At 39.4% G+C, this 20028-nt stretch overlaps 1 protein-coding gene across 1 annotated transcript in view; it reads left to right on the top strand.

The window, feature by feature from the left end:
* LOC138175813 (protein kinase C theta type) overlaps positions 1 to 20028 on the top strand; it is a 198860-nt gene that overhangs the window by 129382 nt on the left and 49450 nt on the right. Inside the window, exons 13-14 of the mRNA XM_069106315.1 lie at positions 11148 to 11239; positions 14065 to 14127. Of these exons, the coding sequence (XP_068962416.1) occupies positions 11148 to 11239; positions 14065 to 14127 (155 nt within the window). The remainder of the gene's footprint in view (positions 1 to 11147; positions 11240 to 14064; positions 14128 to 20028) is intronic.

Genomic DNA, 20028 nt, shown 5'->3' with positions numbered 1-20028 from the left:
CGTAGAGAGAATTCATGAACCAACTTAGATTTTTTTTTTAATGTAGAAGGTGGAAGCAAGGCCTAATCCTGTAATGTTTCAGGCATACTGAGAACAACAAAGAGGGGCTCGGAGCTTTTGTTTCTGTTTTTGTAATTTATAGAAAAGCAGTGGATATAGAGAGCTAATCTGGTTAGGAAAATGAGGGATCAAGTCTAATGTTGATACACAAATACTAACTCTGTGACCCCTACATAAACCCCTTAACCTCCAGGGCTCTAGGCCAATAGTGTCCAACTCAGATGGACATGGATTCCTGCAAGCCCCATACTGACTTCATTGTATTTTTATTTATTTTGTTAAACATTTCTCAATTATATTTTAATCTAATTCTGCCACACTCTTAAGAGTCAAGGGGTCTCGAGTTCACACTTCTGTTCTCAGCAGTTCTCTAAGCTGATCTGCCTTAGCACATTTCTCCCTGAGAGTTTGCTATCCCAAAGAAATCCTAGATCCAATCCATTCCTATTTTTGGCTATATTGGGGAAAAGAAGGTTGGACAATTATAAGGAATACCATCTCATAAAGCCAAGAGAAGCCACAAAAGATAAAGCCAGTTTACCTGTCTTACTGGAAAGCTTTGCAAGCTATATAACTAATCCCAAGAGCATTTAAGGATGAAAAATGGAAAGAGAATTACAGAAAGAAGAAAAATGGAAAAGATTTGCAAAAAACATTTTGACAGATTGGTTATTTGTTTCTTCGCCACCCGCATTAAGGATATTGAACTAACCATCACACTTAGACCCTAATATCATAATCCCTGAAGTGCTAACAGGGGAAGTAGAAATGGTACTAGAGATAATGATGGGAGGGAAAGCAAGAGGATAGAGAGAGGTGGTCCATTCTGGAGATGATACCATTATGAGGCCCCTGACAGTCTGAGATAGAAGATGTATCGGAAAGAAACATTCCAAAGGCATGGAAGAGATTCTCAAACCTTGCCAGTACTTCCAGAATAAAAAAAAAAGAACATCTACTGACCTATGTGCCAAATTTTATTATGATCCATTTGCACATGAATTGAGGGCACCCTGGGGAAAGCATTAGTAGGGAACTAGTAAGTGTGGGTCAGTCAACAAGTATTTATTGAATACTTAGAATGTGTCAGGCACTGTATTAAGGCAAAAGTAGTGCCAGCCTCCATGAAACACACAGTCTAATGAGGGAGATGAGGGCAGCTAGGTGGCACAAAGGATGGAGTGCCGGGCTTAGAGTCACCAAGATTCAACTTCATGAATCAAAATTGAGTCACAGACACTTATTAGCTGCGTGACCCTGGGCAAGTCACTTAACCTTATGTGCCTCAGTTCCCCATCTGAAATGAGTGAAGGAAATGGCAAACCACTCCAGTATCCCTGCTATGAGAACTCCAAGTGGTATCCCAAAGAGTAGGACATGACTGAACAATAATGAGAAAGAGAAAACCTATAGGGTAAATTGGAAGCAAGGCACTAGCAGTACAGGGGACGTAAATGATGCCTGACAATTTAACATCTCTATGGTCTCTCAGTTGACAAAGATGTCAAGAATTTAAGATCCACTATATTTATTGTTCATTGATGAAAAAAAAATTTTTTTTTAATTTTTTAAATTCTACTTTGCAGGCTTTTTTTTTTATAACAAGGTGTCTTCCCATCCGTATAACAAGATTATTCAAAATTCTTTAGAAGATAGAACAAGAAATAACCCTTCTTAGTAACTCTCTGACAATAAACATTGTGCAAAGCATAAAACAGGGAAAGAAATGCTCACCAAAAGTGTTTGCCATTGGAATTAAGGAGATACAGCCCAGAGGCCAGGTCAAGAAGGTATTTCCTGGAGATTATGAGGAGGGATGCTCTAAATCTTCCCACTTGTGAATGACTCTGTTAATTACCGTACATGAAGTTCCAAGACATTTCAAAGCCTCCTAGAAAAGATCTGTAATCAGTCAATGAAATCTGTCCTGTCCACTCAGGAAAGGCCAAATATGAGAACAAAGTTCATTACACAGATTTTAATATGTGTCCAAATGGATACTTTACAGAACTTGTCCAACAGTGTATCTGCATTATTATATGTGTACATATATGTGTGCATGTGTGCACACACGTACAAGTGTGTGTCTGTGCATATATACATGTGTATACACACGTACATACCGTGTTTCCCCGATAATAAGACACTGTCTTATTAGTTTTTTGGACAGAAAACCACCAGAGGGCTTATTTTCAGGGGAGGGCTTATTTTAATGAACATTGACAGCAATTTTAATAAACAGGTAAATGTGAACAAAAAAATGTACCTTTATTCAATAAGCAAATCACTGGGGAAAAACAGAATGACGCGCTCACTGCTGCAGCTCTGATTGGATGCATCTCGGAGCGCGGCATGCGTTTCACTGGGGGGGGGGGGAACGGTGCATACAGAGGGTACCGCAATGTAGCGTGTAGCTCAGGGGATCACCTTCACTACAGTAGCAATCTCAATAGGGCTTATTTTCGGGGGAGGGCTTATTTTAGAGGAATCTTACACAGTAAGGGGAGGGCTTATTTTCGGGATAGGTCTTATTATCGGGGAAACACGGTATATACACTCATACATCCTAAATATAATCTCGGGTCAATGGCCAGGCATAAGAAAGAAAGAGGAAAACAGGCTGAATTGCTTTCAGGAAATTTCAAAGTACTTGCATCTTTTATTAACTTCAAGCTCCCTATAACAGCCAAGGCCCATTTTTACAAGGCAAATATTTTTTCAGTGTCTGTATAGCAAGCCAGACAAGGAAGACCACTGCCTTCAAATAACTGATGACGATCACACAGAGGGCAATGGAAAGACAGATGTTTGGTGTAAAGAGGCTGTGACATTAGCTAACAAGGCACTTGAAGGAGGACAGGAGTAAAAATATCATCGAGGATTTTATGACAGAAAGAGAACATGATGTGTGACTCCAAGGATGTGAATTTGAGTGGGGGAGGGGGGGAGTTAGAAAAAGAGAGTTAGAAGAGAAGTTAGAAAGGGAGTATGTGGGGTTAAAAATAATCATTTCTGTTTGAAGAATGTTGATTTTGAGCTAACTACAGGACAATTAGTTTGAAATGTGCAATAGGCAGTTTGCAGACATGTTGCTTGTCATGTAGGCCTGGGATGTAGGAGAGATTCAGGCTGAATAAATGGATGTGAGAGTCCCCTTCATAGGCAGGATAATTATACCCATGTGAGCTGATGAATTTACCAAGAAACAGAGTGTAGAGAAAGAGGAGAATAGAATCCAAGACTGAACCTTGTGCAGCAAGAGAATGTAGAAATCATCTAATTGACTTTCTGTTTGACCCCCAATAAGAGCTAATTGTCATAGCTAGCAATTATCTAGCACTTAAAGCTTTGCAAAGCCTGTTCCCACTAAACCACATTACTTCTTATGGCCTTCCCCAGTAGGCTGGGCCACTGGAATTGTCAGTGACCGCCCCCCCCAAGAATCCAAACCAGCCCTTGGCCTTTCCCTGTCCTGAAGGCTCCTTGGGTTTGATTTCTTTCCATCCCTCCCTCAAAGGTATGAAGTGTATCCTCTTCACTCAGAAAGACCAAATGTGAGAACAAAGTTCATTACATAGATTTCAATATGCATCCAAATGAATACTTTATAGAACTTGTCCAACAGTGTGTATGCATGATTATGTGTCTCTGTGTGTGTGTGTGTGTGTGTGTGTGTGTGTGTGTATATATGTGCATGATGTGTGTAAGATGTTTACCATTTATTTTGGAAGTCTGTAGTTAAAATTTTCAAAAAGTTCATAAGCCCCTTAAGACTTGACTCTGCAGTTATAGGCACCTGCCATCAGTTGCCTCAGTCTTACAGTCATAGTATCTATGACCTAGAGCCAGAAGCACCTGAGAGGCCATCTAGTCAACCCTCTCATTTTAGAGATGGAGAAACAAAGCCCTGGAGGACTATGTGACTTATCCACAGTCCTAAACATCCAAGGTGGGATTTGACCTCATATTCTCTGGGTCTAAAGTCAGTACTGTCTCCCCTACATCATGAAACTTCAAAATTCACATGTGTTTTTTGTTTTGTTAACACAAATTTAAATTAGTTACAGCAAAGAATCGTAATTCACCAGACCTGGAGTGGCACTAGGAAAACCTTGGCTGAAGAACAGGCTTCGTAAAAAAAAAAATCTGGACATCCCACAAGTGAAAACCAGAGCCAACAGTGGGGTATAATCATCATGCCAAACTTTCCATTGCCCTCTATCAATGTCATGCCAAGCTTTTTCCTTCCCATTTTTTTCAAGAAACCCTAGAATGCCTTGCTGTTGGCCTAAACCCAAGCATTAGAGAGAAACAAATTATCATTAGAAAATGATGAGAGACAAACAAGTGATTTGCCCCTAGCTTAGTATGGGATGAGGACCAGATTGAGCTGTTTTGACAGATTTATTGCGTAGCCAAAGAAAAGCATCAGTAGTATTAAATGTGACATTCAACAAGCTATATATCACCATTCTTTTTCTATTAATGCTTATTATTACAACACATATTTAATAAGTATTATCACTGAAATAAGCTTGTATCCTATCTCAATTCCCAGATATATATCCTAAATTACATATGGGAAATGATGAGAAGTTGAACCTGAGATAGTTTGAAAATGCTAGTTAGGGTTATTTATCCAACACGTGTCTGTTTGTCACACAGACACATTTTAATAATCCTTTGATGATTTGTAAATTTTTCAATAGGAATCGTTCTAGGAATTCATTAAGATCTGTAAGCTGTTTCTTTGCACTTGCATAGAATTTTTCATCTAATATTGTTGTCAGTGAAAAGTGGAGAAGGTCTTGAGGGGAGGTGGGAGCACATGAGCCTGTATTTTAAGTGTTATTACCATTTGTTCTCTGGAGCACTTAAAAGAGATTCCACCTACTCTATTTTATATAAAGGCTCTTGTTATTTTGAACAGAGACAAGGTTAAAAGGATTTCATATAATACTAATGAGAGTAGATGTTACTAGAAGAATCTTGTTCTGGGTGGTGCATTTTATGAAGGATGCTTGAAAGCTGGAGAGTGTCCAGAGAAAGGCATCCAGGATGGTTAAAGGCCTCATGGTTATGGTATAAAGGAAAGAGAATTGACTCTGGAGTCAAAGTATCTGGATTCAAATCCTGACTCTGGTGCTTACTATTTGTATGGCCTTGGACAAGCACCTTTACCACCCTGGGCATTGATTTCCTCATCTATAAAATAAGGGAGGATGGACTAGAACTCTGAGGTTCCTTCCAGAACTAGATGTAGAATGACATTATACATACAAAGATGACGTGGAAGGAAGTAGAGGCATCTTTAGCTTGGAGAAGGGAAAACTCGCCATAGGGAACATGGTAGCTATCTTCAGATATTTGGAGGGCTGTTACAGGGAAGAAGGATTAGACTTGTTCTTTTTCCTCCCGTAGACAAAACTAGGAGCAAGGGTTAAATGCAAAGAGGAAAACTTATCTTGAAATCAAGACAAACTTCTAATAATAGTTCTGTGCAGAGTGTAATGGGCTGCTTCAGGAGGAGGTGGGTTCTCCATTGGAAGTTTTCAAGAAGAAGCTAATAATTGGTATCCTTGTAAGGTGTGTTCTTTGGGGGCATCAATTGGACTACTGAGGGCCTGAAATTTATGCTTGATATCAATAAACATGCCTGCTACGTGCCCACCACTGCCCTAAGCACTGAGGACATAAAACGAAGAAAAGATTCCTTGCCCTCAAGGAGCTTACAATCTAATGGAGGAGACAAGATGCAAAAAAATTTTTACAAAGCAAGTAATATGCAGGATAAATAGGAAATGGTTGAAAAAGAGAAGGCACTGGAATTGAGAGGGTTTGGAGGAGGCTTCCTGTAGAAGGTGGGGTTTTAGTTGGAACTTAAAGAAAGCCAGAGGGAGGTTGGCGATCAGAGTGGGGTAGGGAGGGAGAGCATTCCAGTCATGGCATCAGGAAGGGAAAATGGCCAGAGCAAAGAGTTGGGGTGTCTTATTCATGTGATGACCAGGAGGTCAATATCACTGGATCAAAGAGTTATATGCCAGGGAGTAAGGTATAAGAAGATTGGAAAGGTGGGAGGGAGGTATGTTATGAAGGGCTCAGGGCCAAGCAGAGAATTTTGTGTATGATCCTGGAAGCAATAGGAAGCCACTGGAGTTTATTGAGTAAGGGGGTGATGTGATCAGACCTGCACTTTAGGAAATCACTTTAGTGGCTGAATGGAGGATTGGAGTAACTGTGGAGAGACTTGAGGCTGAGGTGGGCAGATCCACCATCAGGCTATTTGTCCAGGTGTAAGGTGATGGAGGCATTCTCTAGAGTGGAGGCAATGCCAGAGGAGGGGAGGGAGCATATTCCAAAAATGTTGCAAAGGTGAAATCAACAGGCCTTGGCAACAGATGGACATGGGGGAGTGAAAGATAGTGAGGAATCTAGGATGCATCCTAGGTTGTAACCCTGAGAACTGCGAGGGTGGTGTTACCCTTTACAGTCTCAGGGAAGTGGAGCGGGGAAAAGTTTAAGAGGAAAAGGTAACTAGTTTTGTTTTGGACATAATTGAGTTTAAGATGGTCACAGACATCCGGTTCAAGATATAGGAAAGGTAGTTGGAGATGTGAAATTGGAGGTCAGCAGAGAGATTGGGGCAGGATAGGAAGATTTGAAAATCTTCAACATGGAGATGGTAATTAAATCCATGGGAACTGATGAAATCACCAAGTAGTATAGAGGGAGAAGAGAAGAGGGCCCAAGATAGAACTCTAAGAGACACCTACATGTGGCCAATCCAGCAAAGGAGACAGAAAAGGAAGAGAACCAGGAGGGAATGATGTCTCAAAAATCTAGAGAGAAGAGAGTCTCAGGAAGAAGAGAGTGATCAGCAGTATCAAAGACTGCAGAGATGCCAAGGAGAATGAGGATTGAGAAAAAGGACATTGGATTTGGCAACTCCAAGATCGGCTATAACTTGGGAGTGAGCAGTTTTGGTGAATAGTCAGGTCAGATTCAGAAAACTTGCTAATAAGTAGTGCTGTCCAAAGTAGAAAGGGCTGCTTCAGGAGACAGTGGATTTCCCCTCCTTTGGAAGTCTTCAGGAAGAAACTAGAGATGAGTGTACTTAGGGGGTACTAAGTTGGGGCATGAGTTGGTCACTAAGGAACCTCCAACCTCCCAAATTCTGTGATGCTGTAAGTTTTTCATGGTCTGTTTCTCTATCCATAAAATGAAGAGGAAGATAGTAGGAAGAGACAGGGTAGGCATAATTCTGGCCTCCAACTTACCCTCCTGGAGATTTAAAATACTCAGGTTTTTGTTTTATTTTGTTGTTGTTGTTTTCAAAATAATCTTTGAAAAAGTTCTTGTCACAGTTTCAAAATACACACATGTACTCATCATCCCACCCATATACACAATCCCCACTTCCACACATCACCCACTTAAACCCACACCCTTACCAAACATACAGACTTAGCTCCCTACTCACTCTCTCCTTCACATATACACATAACCCTCCACCCCCACGGGTCCCTGACTGCACGCTTCAGAAGGCCAGTTGTTTCTTAAAAAATATTCATTGTAAGCTTTGAGAGTACACTGTATCTACTTTTTAAAGTAATACAGACTCCCACATAGTGCAGAAGTGTTCATTTTAAGAGCAGCAGAGCCGAATGGGGATGGTACTTAACAGTTTATTACTATATAATATATACTATATAACTATATAATATATACTATATAACTATATAAGAAACAGTTTCAGTGTGCAGCCCCCACTCCCTCAGCCACAGGTAACTTTGTAACAGTTTTCACATTGCAGTCAAGGTCCCAGGGCAGGGGTGGGGAACCTGCAGCCCTTTGAGGACCTAGAGGGCTACAGGTGGCCTTGAGACCAAAGCTCCTCACACCTGGCCCAGGGCCTCTTAAGCCTCAAAATTTAAATAGAATTTTAGACAAAGAGCCAGCTGGCACCAGAGACTGTCCTGGGGAGGGGAGAAGATAATAATGTTGTAAGAACCAGAAAAACTAGGCTGTTTCTGTAATTGGTGGTCAAGGACATGGGGGAACTTGAGATTAATTGTGCCTGTCCAGCAAAAAGCTGGGGCAGTGGAGTAAAGTACAATACCCAGGCTCTGTCTTTATTACATGCATCTTTGAGGAGCTGTGGCTGTACCAGTCAAACCTGTTCACTCAGTATTCTAGCTAACTCGTCTCCTATCCGGATGCCCTCAGAGGGAGAAATCATCCCCCAAAAAAGATAGGAAAAACACAGAAAGACTGAAGTGGAGGGAACTTCACAGGTCAGCTACTCTAGCCTCTTCATAATAGATCAGGAAACCAAGGCCCAGCTTCTACTGATATAGTCATGCTCATACCCAAGGAGCCCAAGTCTTAGATTCCCCATCTGATATTCTTTCCACTGTATCATGCTGCTATTTAGTCACTGCTACAGGTGCCTATTCATCTTAGGGTCAGCAGAACATAAATTTCTATCAAGAAGGAATCTATTCTAACTTCCCCCCCCCCATTTTACAAATGAGGGCACTGAAGGTAAGAGTTTTAAGTGACTGCCTGTGGTTGCACAGTGAGCATTAGAGCTAATGTGTTGGTGTTGGAGTCGAAAAGACCTATATTTAAAATCCTATGCCCTATGCCATCCTGTTCTTCTTGAGGAGCAAATAGCATCTGGCTTCTTACAGATTGATTTGGGTCTTAACCAAGATGGTTTGACACATTGTGCCGTGTTAATCAGAACTGGGGTAAAGGCTTGTTCAGGCAGCGATTCCTGGTAGAAAGCAGTGGGGAGCAGTGAAATAAATGACCAGTGATTGGAATCACTGTTCATGAACAACCCCAGAGTTGACCATTTCATTACTGGGTCAATAGACTCCAAATATCTGCCCTTCTCTCAGTGCTATTCAGCATATTTATTAATGACTTGAAAACCGTCATGGATGGAAAATCTACCAGATTTGCTTGTAATTTGAAGCTTGGAGGGATAAATAACACATTGGTTGACAGTTAAAACCCAGAAAGATTCTGACTAGATCTAGGCTAGAACACAAGGCCCAATCAAATAGGATAAAACTTATTATCAATAAATGGAAAAGGCCACGCCTAAGTTCAAAAAGTTGATATCAATCAGCAAAAAGCTGATCAGGATGATGAAGTTTTCAAGGTATCATATGTGAGGGTTAGCTCAAGGAACTAGAAATATTTAGCCTAGATAGGAAGGGACTTTGGGGAAAATAATCAGCAAGCATTTATTAAATACCAACTGTATAACAAGTTGTTGTTTGTTCTTTGTTCTCAAAGAAGACCAGGAAGGTGATGCCATGACTTGCAAGTGAATTGGATTTGAGTGAGGGAGGTCTATGCAAAGTCACCAGCCTCACTTTCTCCTCTGGAGCCATCTGGGTCCAATGGCATGATATCAATCAGGAAGACTAGAGATGACCCTGGACACTGTGGGAGACCTTGGCCTTTTTAAGCTAAGGTCTTTCCCAGTTGTCAAGTACTGTGCTAGGCACTGGGGATACAAAAAAAAAAAAAAAGACATACCCCTGCCCTTAAGGAGCTTACATTCTGTCTTCAAATATTTGAAAGGTTGTCACATGAAAAAAGAATCTGATTTGTTCTGAGTGACCAGGACAGGACTAGGAGCAAGGGGTAGAAGCCACAGAGAAAAAACTCTCAAATTGATGTAGGGAAAATTTTCCTAACAGTTGTTGGTTAGGCTCTCAGTCATGTCTGACTCTTTGTGACCCCGTGGACAATAGCATGCCAACACTGTCCATTGGGTTTTCTTGGCAAAGAGTCTGGAGTGGTTTGCCATTCCCTTCTCTAGTGGATTAAGGCAAACAGAGGTTAAGTGACTTTCCCACAGTCACACAGCTAGTGAATGTCTTGAGGCCAGATTTGAGCCAGGTCTTTCTTACTCCAGACCCAGGGCTCTAGCCACTGAGGCATCTAGCTGGTCTCTTACAGAACTACCTAAAAGTGGAATGAGATGCCTTAGGAAGTAGAAGTCTGCAAGCAAAGACTGGATCACTACTTGTCAGAGACGCTGCGGATAGGATTTTGTTAAAGTATGAGCTGAATGAGATAGCCTCCAGAGTTCCTTCCAACTCTAGGATTCTGAGATTCTGAAATAAGATCATCTTCCATCTCTCATATGCTAGATCAGTGCTTCTTAAACTGTGGGTTTCAACCCCATATGGGGTCATGAAAAATTTGGCAACAGTAGAAGGTTTCTGAAAGTGCAACAGCCAGAAACTGATTCAAAATCAAACACGTAATGAATCCGAAGTGTTTTTGGCAGCACTTACCTGTGTTGCATCTTGCAACTTCACTGCAGCCTTGGTTCTGAACACACAGCATGCACACTTTGCACTGTGTGTGCCCTCAGTGCCAGCCAGTGCTGACAAAACATGAAAAGGGGTCAGGAGTGGAAAACATTGAAGAAGCCCTGTTCGAGATTACCGTATGTTCATACTACCTGTTTATACTATAGTTATATATTAAGTTCTTAGAGGGATGGGACCACATCTTCATCTTGTATCCTTCTCAGTAACTTACTAATCTATGCAGACTAGGTACTCAATATGATGAATGCCTTACTCCCATAGTCTGGAGTCTCAGTTTTCAAAAGGTTCTTCTCACTGGGACACCTACTGTCAATTAGTCATCACCAGTTAATTAGCCCCTATAGTGCATTTATGAATGCTTCTCTGTCTGCCCTTTGTACAAATTCAATTAGATCAACACCCTTGCCCATAGCCCAGTTTTCTGAGTCTAAATCAAAGGCTTCCCACATTAGCAAGAGAAGTGAACAGATAATCCACTCACTATACCTGCCACCCTTCTGATATACTGAAATGCTGCACAGCACTTAGGTGGGATGAATAGAGTCATTGGGTACTAGCCCAATGTAAGCTTTATTTGCATTTGTGTACTCTGTGTACTTTGTGTTCTCTTCATAAAGGTCTTCAACATTTTCCCCTCCTTTAAAGATATTTAAGTAATTTTAAAAGAAATTCTTAAACTTTCTTGTATTGGGAAGAAAAAGTCACCATTGTTTTCTTTTCCCTTAGGAAAACCTCTTCTTTGTGATGGAATATCTCAATGGAGGAGACCTGATGTACCACATCCAAAACTGCCACAAGTTTGATCTTTGTAGGGCCACGTAAGTGCCATCTAATGGTTAGAATTTTCCTCATTACCGTGGCTGCTAAATGTGTATTGAGTGACCAGAGGGCAGAAAGCACTAACTCAACCCAAGCATAATGGATAAAAAAAAAAAATGTCCTCAGTCAGGAAAACTTTACCCTGTCTAGGTAGCTTTGGTTTGGTTACTTTCTTAGTGATGCCAGCAGCTCTCTAAAATGATAATAATTGCATAATGACTCTTTATTTGCATTGGTAAAAGGAACTTTGTCACTGGAAGTTCTCTCTCCTTAACTGTTTGCTGCACACCTCCAACCAGATTCTCCATGGTCATCACAAACTCAACATGTCCAAAACCAGAACTCATTATCTTCACTCCCTGCATCTGCCTTTGTTCCAAATCTCTCAGTTCCTTTGAGGGCAATACCATCTCCCTAGTTATTATTTTCCCAGTCACTACAGCCAAATTCCAGGATAAAATTCCACCTCGGGGAATGTGTCCAATAGGAAAGCACTCTCTTGTGAGGCTTCCACTGTGAACCTTTATTGTTTTACCTTTCCTGGTCTTTAAATTTGCCAATTAATTTCTTACCAAGCTTGTAACTATGTTCATTTCTACATAATTTGGACAAGTACCCTGTGAGTTTAGGTCAACTTGACTGGACTCAGTGCTTGGGGTGCGGGGAAAGAAGAATGTTGAAGTCTGGCACAATGGAAAGAACAGTAGACTTGGAGACAAAAGCTCTGTATTCAAATCCTCTTTTTTCCATGTCACTGAAACACAAAGTCAAAAGAGATCTCAAAACTCAACTATTCCAATCAAGATCTAAATAAGAATCTTTACTATATGCTCCACAAAGTGGCAATCTAGAAACTATTTGATTGAATACTTCTGGTGACAGGAGAACTCACTACACCTTCTGAGGCAGATTTCTACTTTTAAAAAACTGTAATTGTTAAGAAAGTTTTCCTTATATGGGGCCAGAAACGGCCTTTATGTCTTCCATCTGTTGCTATTAGCTCAGCCCCCTGGGGCCAAGCAGAGCAAGTCTCATCCCTGCCTTCCAGGAAGGATTCCAGCCCTTCGGATACTTGTAGTCAATTTTTATGGGCTCCTGAGCCTTCTCCTTTCCAGACTAAAGGTATCCAGTCTTCTTTGGCATGGGCACCAGTTCTTTCATCATCTTGGTCACCCTCCTCCTAATATACTTGTCTGTCCACGTCTCTGCTAAAATGTGCACAGAAGTCACCAGATGTACCACCAGAGGACATAATCAGATGAGGGCAAAGATTAATGGAACTAGTTTCCATTATGGATACTTGGCCTCTCAGTGCAGCCTGAGAACATGTTAGCTTGGTTGTCTATTAACATCCCATTGTCTCAGATTGAGCAGGCAATCTACCTAAATTCTAGATGGCAAGCTCCTTGAGGGTAAGGACTAGCTTTTCCCTCTTTTTATATCCCTTCACTTAGGACAGTGCCTGGCACATAGGAGGTGCCTAATAAATGATTATTAATTGATTCTATATTTTTTCACACATATTATTATCTAGCTACTCCTCTACTTTCCTCTACTAGAACAGTTTATTTTCAAACCCAGACATTGGATTTTATGTACATCATTATTAAATTTCCTCTTACGGAATAGTTCTAATCTACAAGATTTTATTGGTTCCTGAGTCTTTTATCAAGCATGATTATCTAACCCTTCTAGCTTTGTGCAAAAGAGAGATATTATAAGTATGCCCTCTATGGTTTCATCCAAGGCACTGATGAAAATACAGCACAAAACCAAGGACAGTTCCCTTTGATATTCCAAGAGAGAACTATCTCCAGTTTGAGATCTCAGTGATGATTACTCTTTGGCTCCAACTTTTAACCAAGTCTGAGTCAAATTAATTGTATTATCATCTAGCCTACCTTTTTTCTTCTTGTTCGAAATGACAGCAATCCAGCCTTTCTTCCAACTCTTCCACAAGGACCATATGAAAGATTGTTGTTAAATGCTTTGCTGAAATGCTGCGTCTAGACATTCTCTGATCTTGTTGTACCGTCTGAAACTGAAGTGGTTTGTTATTTCCTTCCCCAGCTCATTTCACAAATGAGGAAACTGAGGCAAACAAGGTTAAATGACTTGCCCAGGGTCACACATCTAGGAAGTGTCTGTGGTCAGATTCAAACTCAGGAAGAGGAGTCTTCCTGACTCTAGGCCTGGCATTCTATCCACTGCACCACCTTAGCTGCCCTTTCCCTGATTTACTGGCCTAGTTATACTATGAGCAAAGGAAACAAGGTTATTCTGTCAAATTTTTTTTAACTCCCAATGATCACTGACTGCTTCCCTTTTCTAAATGCTTACAAGCCATATCTCTAAAAGATATTCTTAAATCCTGCCAGGTGTCAAAGTCAAACACATCAGAGTATAATTTGCATACTCCACTTTGTTTACTTTTTGAAAATCAGAACATCTGCCTGTTACAAGTTCTGTAGCATCTTTTCTCATCCTCCATAATCCTGCAGAGATCATTGTTGATGGCTCAGAATCACATCTGATGCTTTTTAATACTCTGAAAATGTAGTGTAAATTTAACCAAGCCTAGTAACTTGAACTCCTTAAGAACAGTTGTGTACCTATGTGCTTCAAAGAAATGTTTAAAATATTAAAGATAATACTTTGGATATTTCTAATCATAAGTGGTCATCTCTGAAAATCTAATTTTTATAATTTTATTAAAACCACAAAAGAAAAAAAATGTATATGCCATTCAGTTCAAAAGTAGCCTGGAAAAACAGTTGTTTAAAATGCTTCAGTAATGATTCCTGGTTCTCAATCTTCCCCCCAGGTTTTATGCTGCTGAAATAATTCTTGGACTACAGTTCCTTCATTCCAAAGGTATCATCTACAGGTATGTTCTGTTCCTTTAAAATTAGTAGGTTTTTTTAAAAAATTCTGCTTAATTCACCAGAGTTGCACTGACCCAACTGACTGACCATCTGTTTGGCAAGGAGGCAGCATGCCTTCATGGTTGGATATTCTGTACCTATATCTTGTGTACATACATCAGTGATTTAAGAATCTGGGATTTTGTCATTTTGGGAGCTCTCTCTATTATGCACTCTTAGCCTAAAATTTAGAGAGGTTAAGTGACTTGGTCCATGATGGTACAATGAAGCAATATTTGAAACTAGGCTTTCTTGATTGCAAGTTTAGCACTCTATCTACAGGGCCACCCTGCCTCTCAGAATTTAGTATCTATCCAGAAAAATGGTACCATATTACTACCTTTTCCATCATTTCTTCATCTTCTTAACCCTTTCTTTTTTATCCCCTCACCTTGGTGCTGCTTGCTTCTTCACATCTATTTATGTTCGAGACAATTTTTCTATTTTAAAATTTCATTCTTGCTTCTTTGCATGCAATTCTATAAGAGGTCAAATGTTCTAAAGGTGGGGGGAGGAAAAAATGGAAATGTCACTGAAAGAAGAAGCAGAAGATTCATCTTCCTAAGTTCAAATCTGACCTCAAATACTTACTAGCTGTGTGACCCTGGGCAAGTCACTTAACTCTGTTTGCTTCAGTTTCCTCATCTATAAAATGAGCTGGAGAAAAAAATGGCAAACCACTCTGGTATCTTTGCCAAGAAAAACCCAAATGGGGTCACGAAGAGTCAGACATGACTGAAAATGACTAAACAAGTTAACAACAATAACAAAAAAGGTTTTATGTTCACCACAGAAAGAAATTCTGTACTCCGCACTTTAGACACAAACCTGCCAAGAACAATTTGTATTAAATTTGAGTAAGCATTTGTGCTTAGAGAAAAACAGTACCAAAGACAGACATTCCAGAACCTACCCTATGACTCTGAAAATCTCTAACACAAACCATTCCACAGTTACAGTTATATTATTCACAAACAACAAATGAAACTCCACAAAGAGATAAAATATAGTTGTCATACTCCAGGTAAAGTTCAATTAACAGGTTGCATCATAAAAACTAAAATTTAATTTTTTTTTTAAAAAACCAATAGTCATTTCACTTTTTGGCATACAATTAAAAGAATCATTTTCCTGAAACCATTTAGTCTCTTTTTGATCACTCCCTTTAAGGATGCTAATTTTCAACAGGTCCAAGGTAGAGATACTTCCCCAGAAGTAATCAAGATTTCTTTCTTCCTTAGTTTGATGATTACCATAATCTCATTAATGTGGATCAAACCAGAGCTCCTATCCCTAGTGTAGTCTCTGTCCTAATTACTTCATGTAGAAGGCCTTTCTTGGGATGATCTAGAGAAAAGGGAGCAGGCCTCCTTTTGGAACTGACAGTTAAAGAAAGGCTGATAAGATTTCTCTTCCAGATTAATCCAAAGGCTTCAGATAATTTGAAAATATGTACAGGGAAGAAAGAAGAAGAAGGGCTAGTCTCCTTCCATACACATCAGTGTACTCTATTTAAGAAACAGTTTTAAATGAATTTTAGAAAGATTTCCATCAAGAATGGTTAAATAGAACTTTGGGTGCCTAAAGGAATTTAGTTTTAATTATTCAGGAAACATACTTATGTGGAACATCATTTTGACAATAAATTTCAAATTTTTATCATGTTTGTGCTATATACTAGGTACTATACTAAGTACTAGAGATAGAACAATATCGCACTCCATGCATTCAAGGGGATTGTTTTATAAGAGCTAGGAGTAGGTAGGGGAGGGGGAGAATGAATATAAATAAGTATAATATAAAGTAGATGGAAACAGACGCCAAGAAAAGTTGTAGAAGGAGAATCATTAGGACTTGACAAGTGATTATAATATAAGGAGTGAGAGAGAGGGAAGGGTCAAAGATGACTGAGGTTTCAAGATTGAGTGCCTGGAAGATTGTAGTATCTTCAGTGGGAAAAGGTGTAGGGAAAGTTTAAGGGTAGGGAATAAATCATTTTAGACATTATTCACAGCCATTTCCAAGTTCTAGAGACAATCACAACCCATACTCACAGAGAATTTAGCCAGGTATAATTATGGATGATAAAAAAATGACAGATTTTTTTATACCAATATAGAACAGGCCAGCAGACCTGAGATCAAACTGGTTGTTTGATCTCAAAAAAGAAAAACCCCAATAGTCAAGTCAACATATCAAAAATATGGTCAACTCCACTAGACCTGTAGACTGGTCTTAATGATGCTGAAACTTTGGTGTTTATACTGTTTTATGCCCAGGGGAAAAAACAAACAAAAGGAGTTGGCACCCTTTGCCACCAATCCAAGGTGATCAAGGGAAATTATGAATAAGGTATATAAGAGGAAAGGTAGGGATTTATTCCATTAGTGATAACTGGTTTGCACCTATGGATTGATTAGTTGTTTCTGTCTTTATGACATCATTACCCATCCCCACCCCCAACCCTCTCCCTCCAAGGAAGGTACCTAGTCTGATCAAAGTACCACAGATAAGGTAAATTTGTGGTGCTTCTGGGAAATCCAGACAGAAATGTCTAGAAGACAATTAAGTTGCAGAGGTGGAATTCTGGGCAGAATCTGGAACTGGGAGTCATCCACACCGAAATGATCATTAAACTCCAGAAAACAAGGGAGATCACCAAAGAAGAGAATAAAGAGAGACAAAGGCAAAAATCAGGCCTAGGTTACAGATTTAGGAAATCCCCATGATTAGAGTCAGAAGAAGATGGTGAACCATAGGAGACTAAGACTCCTTTTATCTGGTCAAACAAGTAACAAGCAGACTAGGCTGTCTTGGAAACTGAGAGAAGAGAAAATTATCTAAGGAGAATGGGGGAAGATTGTTAGCAGTCTTGAAAGCTGAAGATATATCAAAGGGGATGAAAAATTTTAAAAGGTCATCAGATATAGAAAATGAGATTATTAATGACCTGATTAAGCAGTTTGAGCAACATAGTAGGATTAGAGAACAGACTGCATAGAAATAAGAGATAAAGGAATAATGTCAATTCCTTGGGATGGGGGACTATTTTCATTTTTTACTTTGTACCTTTAGGCCTTTATTGGCCTATCACAGTGCTTGGCACCTTGTAAACATATACGTGATAATGCTGCTGAATTAAATTAAGTTGGGTGGGTAATGAAGGAATAGACACAGACTGTAGTTGACTAAAATACTATGGCAACAGAAGAGAGGAGACGTGGAATAATAACTTGAAACAATGGCAAACTCAAGGGAGGTTTTGTTAAAATTAGAGGAGACTGGAGTCTGTAAGTAGCAGGAATGAACTAACAGATAGAGGTGGACAGTGAAAAAGATAGAGAATAATCAGTCAAATTCATAGAGGAGAAGGGAAGGACAGGATAAGGAATACAAGTACAGGGGCTAACACTGACAAAGAGCAAAGTTTCTTTCTCCTCTGAGACTAGAGCAAAGAAGGAAAAGATGGGGAAAGATGTAGAGAGGTTTAGAAATAAGGAAGAGAAGTGATGAGGAGCCTTACAGTGATTATTGGCCTTGATATTTTCAGTAAAGTAGGAAGTGGGATCCTCTGCTGAGACAAAAGCAATTAGAGGTGGTCCTGGGGACTTGAGAAAAGGAAAATGTATGGAATAGCTCATCTTAGGTGTCACTGTGATAATCAGTCAGACCTTGACAATGACAAATAAATGAAGCAAAAGTTCTTCGGATACAGATTATGAAACTGTTCTTATGGGATAGTTTTATAGCTTCACCAACTTTAAAAAAAAACCCACTGAAACAGTATTTGTCAAAATCATGTATCTTTTCTATGAAAAATGAAAACCTTCAGAACAAATTTCTAATGAGGGTTAGCAAAAGAGGATTATATATAATGTTGCAGTTGAAAAGCATTGTAGAAGACTGAAGACCAGAAAAGGAAAATCACTTTTCTAAGATAAACAGGGTCAGTTAGAGAAATAAGTGAACTAGAACATAGATGATCCTAACTCCCAGTCCATCATATCATACTATAATTATTGTATTCAGGTTTGGCGGTTACATAAAATCTTCATGTTTCGATTGATGGGAATGTGTGTGTGCATACGTATCCACACACACACACACACATATATATATATATACACACACACACACATCTATATTTTAAAAACTCAATTTTCTTTGGGGTAATATCTTTAAAAATGCATGAGTGCATCATACAGTATGTTTTTGAAGCTTTAGTAGCTGCTAAAAGCTAATTAAGTTGTCAGGCAAATAATTTAGTGTAGATACTGTAATTGAGGTTGTTGAGAAGAATGACTTGTTAAGAAATTACTGTTTCCTAAGTACATTCTGACTCATCTGCTCTGTTTTGTTTGTTTTTAGGAGCAGACTAAGCAAGGTCCTAGCTTCCCTTAACTACTCTTAATTCTTTAAGCACAAAATAAAAATTAAGTAGTGCCAAGGTAGCAAGAGATAGGGAGTTTTCACAGAATATAAAATTGATGACCATAGATTTTTGAGATAAAAGAGACTTTATAGATCTTCTCTAATTCTCGGCTAAATCGTAGCCTCTGTTTACAACATTCCCAATAAGTGGTCCATGACAACCTCATGTGATGGGGAGCATTATCACAAAGCAATCCTTTCCACTCTGAAGTATTTCTAATGGTTAGGAAGTTTTTCCATAAATTGAGCTAAGCTTCTTAAAATAATCTCAACATAAGTTGAACTGAACTTCATTAGAACTTCTACCCATTTGTTTTAGTTCTATACTCTGGGCCAGGCAGAATATTTCTGATCCTGTTCCCCGCAAAGGTTTTTCAACTGTTTGAAAACTTCTGTCTTATCACCCTCTAAACATAACCAGTTCTTTCACTGGATCCTCCTATGAAATACTTAAATATTTTGTTCATATTCCTCTGGATATGGTCCAACTTGTCAAAATATTTTTCTAAAAAGAGACACAACAGAATAAGAAGCAGATCTCCAAATGTCATCTAGCCAAGGCAATAGGTGCTGTACTTCTAATGTACTTCTTTTTTTTTTTTAAGCAATCAGGGTTAAGTAACTTGCTCAAGGTTACACGGCCAGTTATTTCTGGGTGTGGTGCTGAGTGTCTGAGCCCGGGATTCGATCTCCAGGTCGTCCCAACACTGGAGCCGGTGCTCTTACTCACTGTGCTACCTGGCCGCCCCTCTAATGTACTTCTAAAGTAGATCCCATATCTCCACAAAAGTCCTAATTAAGTGACTCATCATGGTATGGTTACCTAGAGTCCTCCAAGGCTATGCTAAGAGAGTATGAGTGCTAGTGGGTTCTAAACTTTAAATACAATCCCAGGGATGTTCGTGGCTGCCTTCTAAAAATCAGCCTAAGTACAAGTAGCCTGCTATCAGTAGGATGGCCTCTAGGTGATTAATTCTTCGGCAGTGGCAACCCATACAAAGGAAGATATCTGGTGGCCTCAGCTCTGTGGGACTTCATTCTGTCTCTTCAGTAACAGTGGCAGAATGAATGAAACGGGAGTAGAAGGTACTAACAATCACACTGTTTTTTAGGGGGTTTATTAACATTAATAACTTTTGGTGCTCTAAATGTGAGACCTTTGTCCAGAGAATCAAAATATTACTAGAAGACCCAAGTCATAACAATCAGCATTTCTAATATAAATGAGAATACAGGACAAAAGGAAATTACAACTAAATGACAGGATGGTTCACAGATTCTTACTGAAGAGACAAAGGAGTTAGTTTTTATCAGATATTCAAAGATAACTAGAAACAGGTCATCCTGCCTTACAAATGGTGAACACCAGCTAAAATAGCTCTATGGAGATAATTGCGGCTTATATGTAAACATCTGTTGCAGAAAATAAGGAG

The sequence above is a fragment of the Petaurus breviceps genome, unplaced genomic scaffold (assembly GCF_028583685.1).
Source record: "Petaurus breviceps papuanus isolate PSGF00001 unplaced genomic scaffold, PetGlider_PUasm1.0 79, whole genome shotgun sequence".
Classification (NCBI taxonomy): Eukaryota; Metazoa; Chordata; class Mammalia; order Diprotodontia; family Petauridae; genus Petaurus; species Petaurus breviceps.
This window is presented reverse-complemented; position numbering and strand designations above follow the sequence as displayed.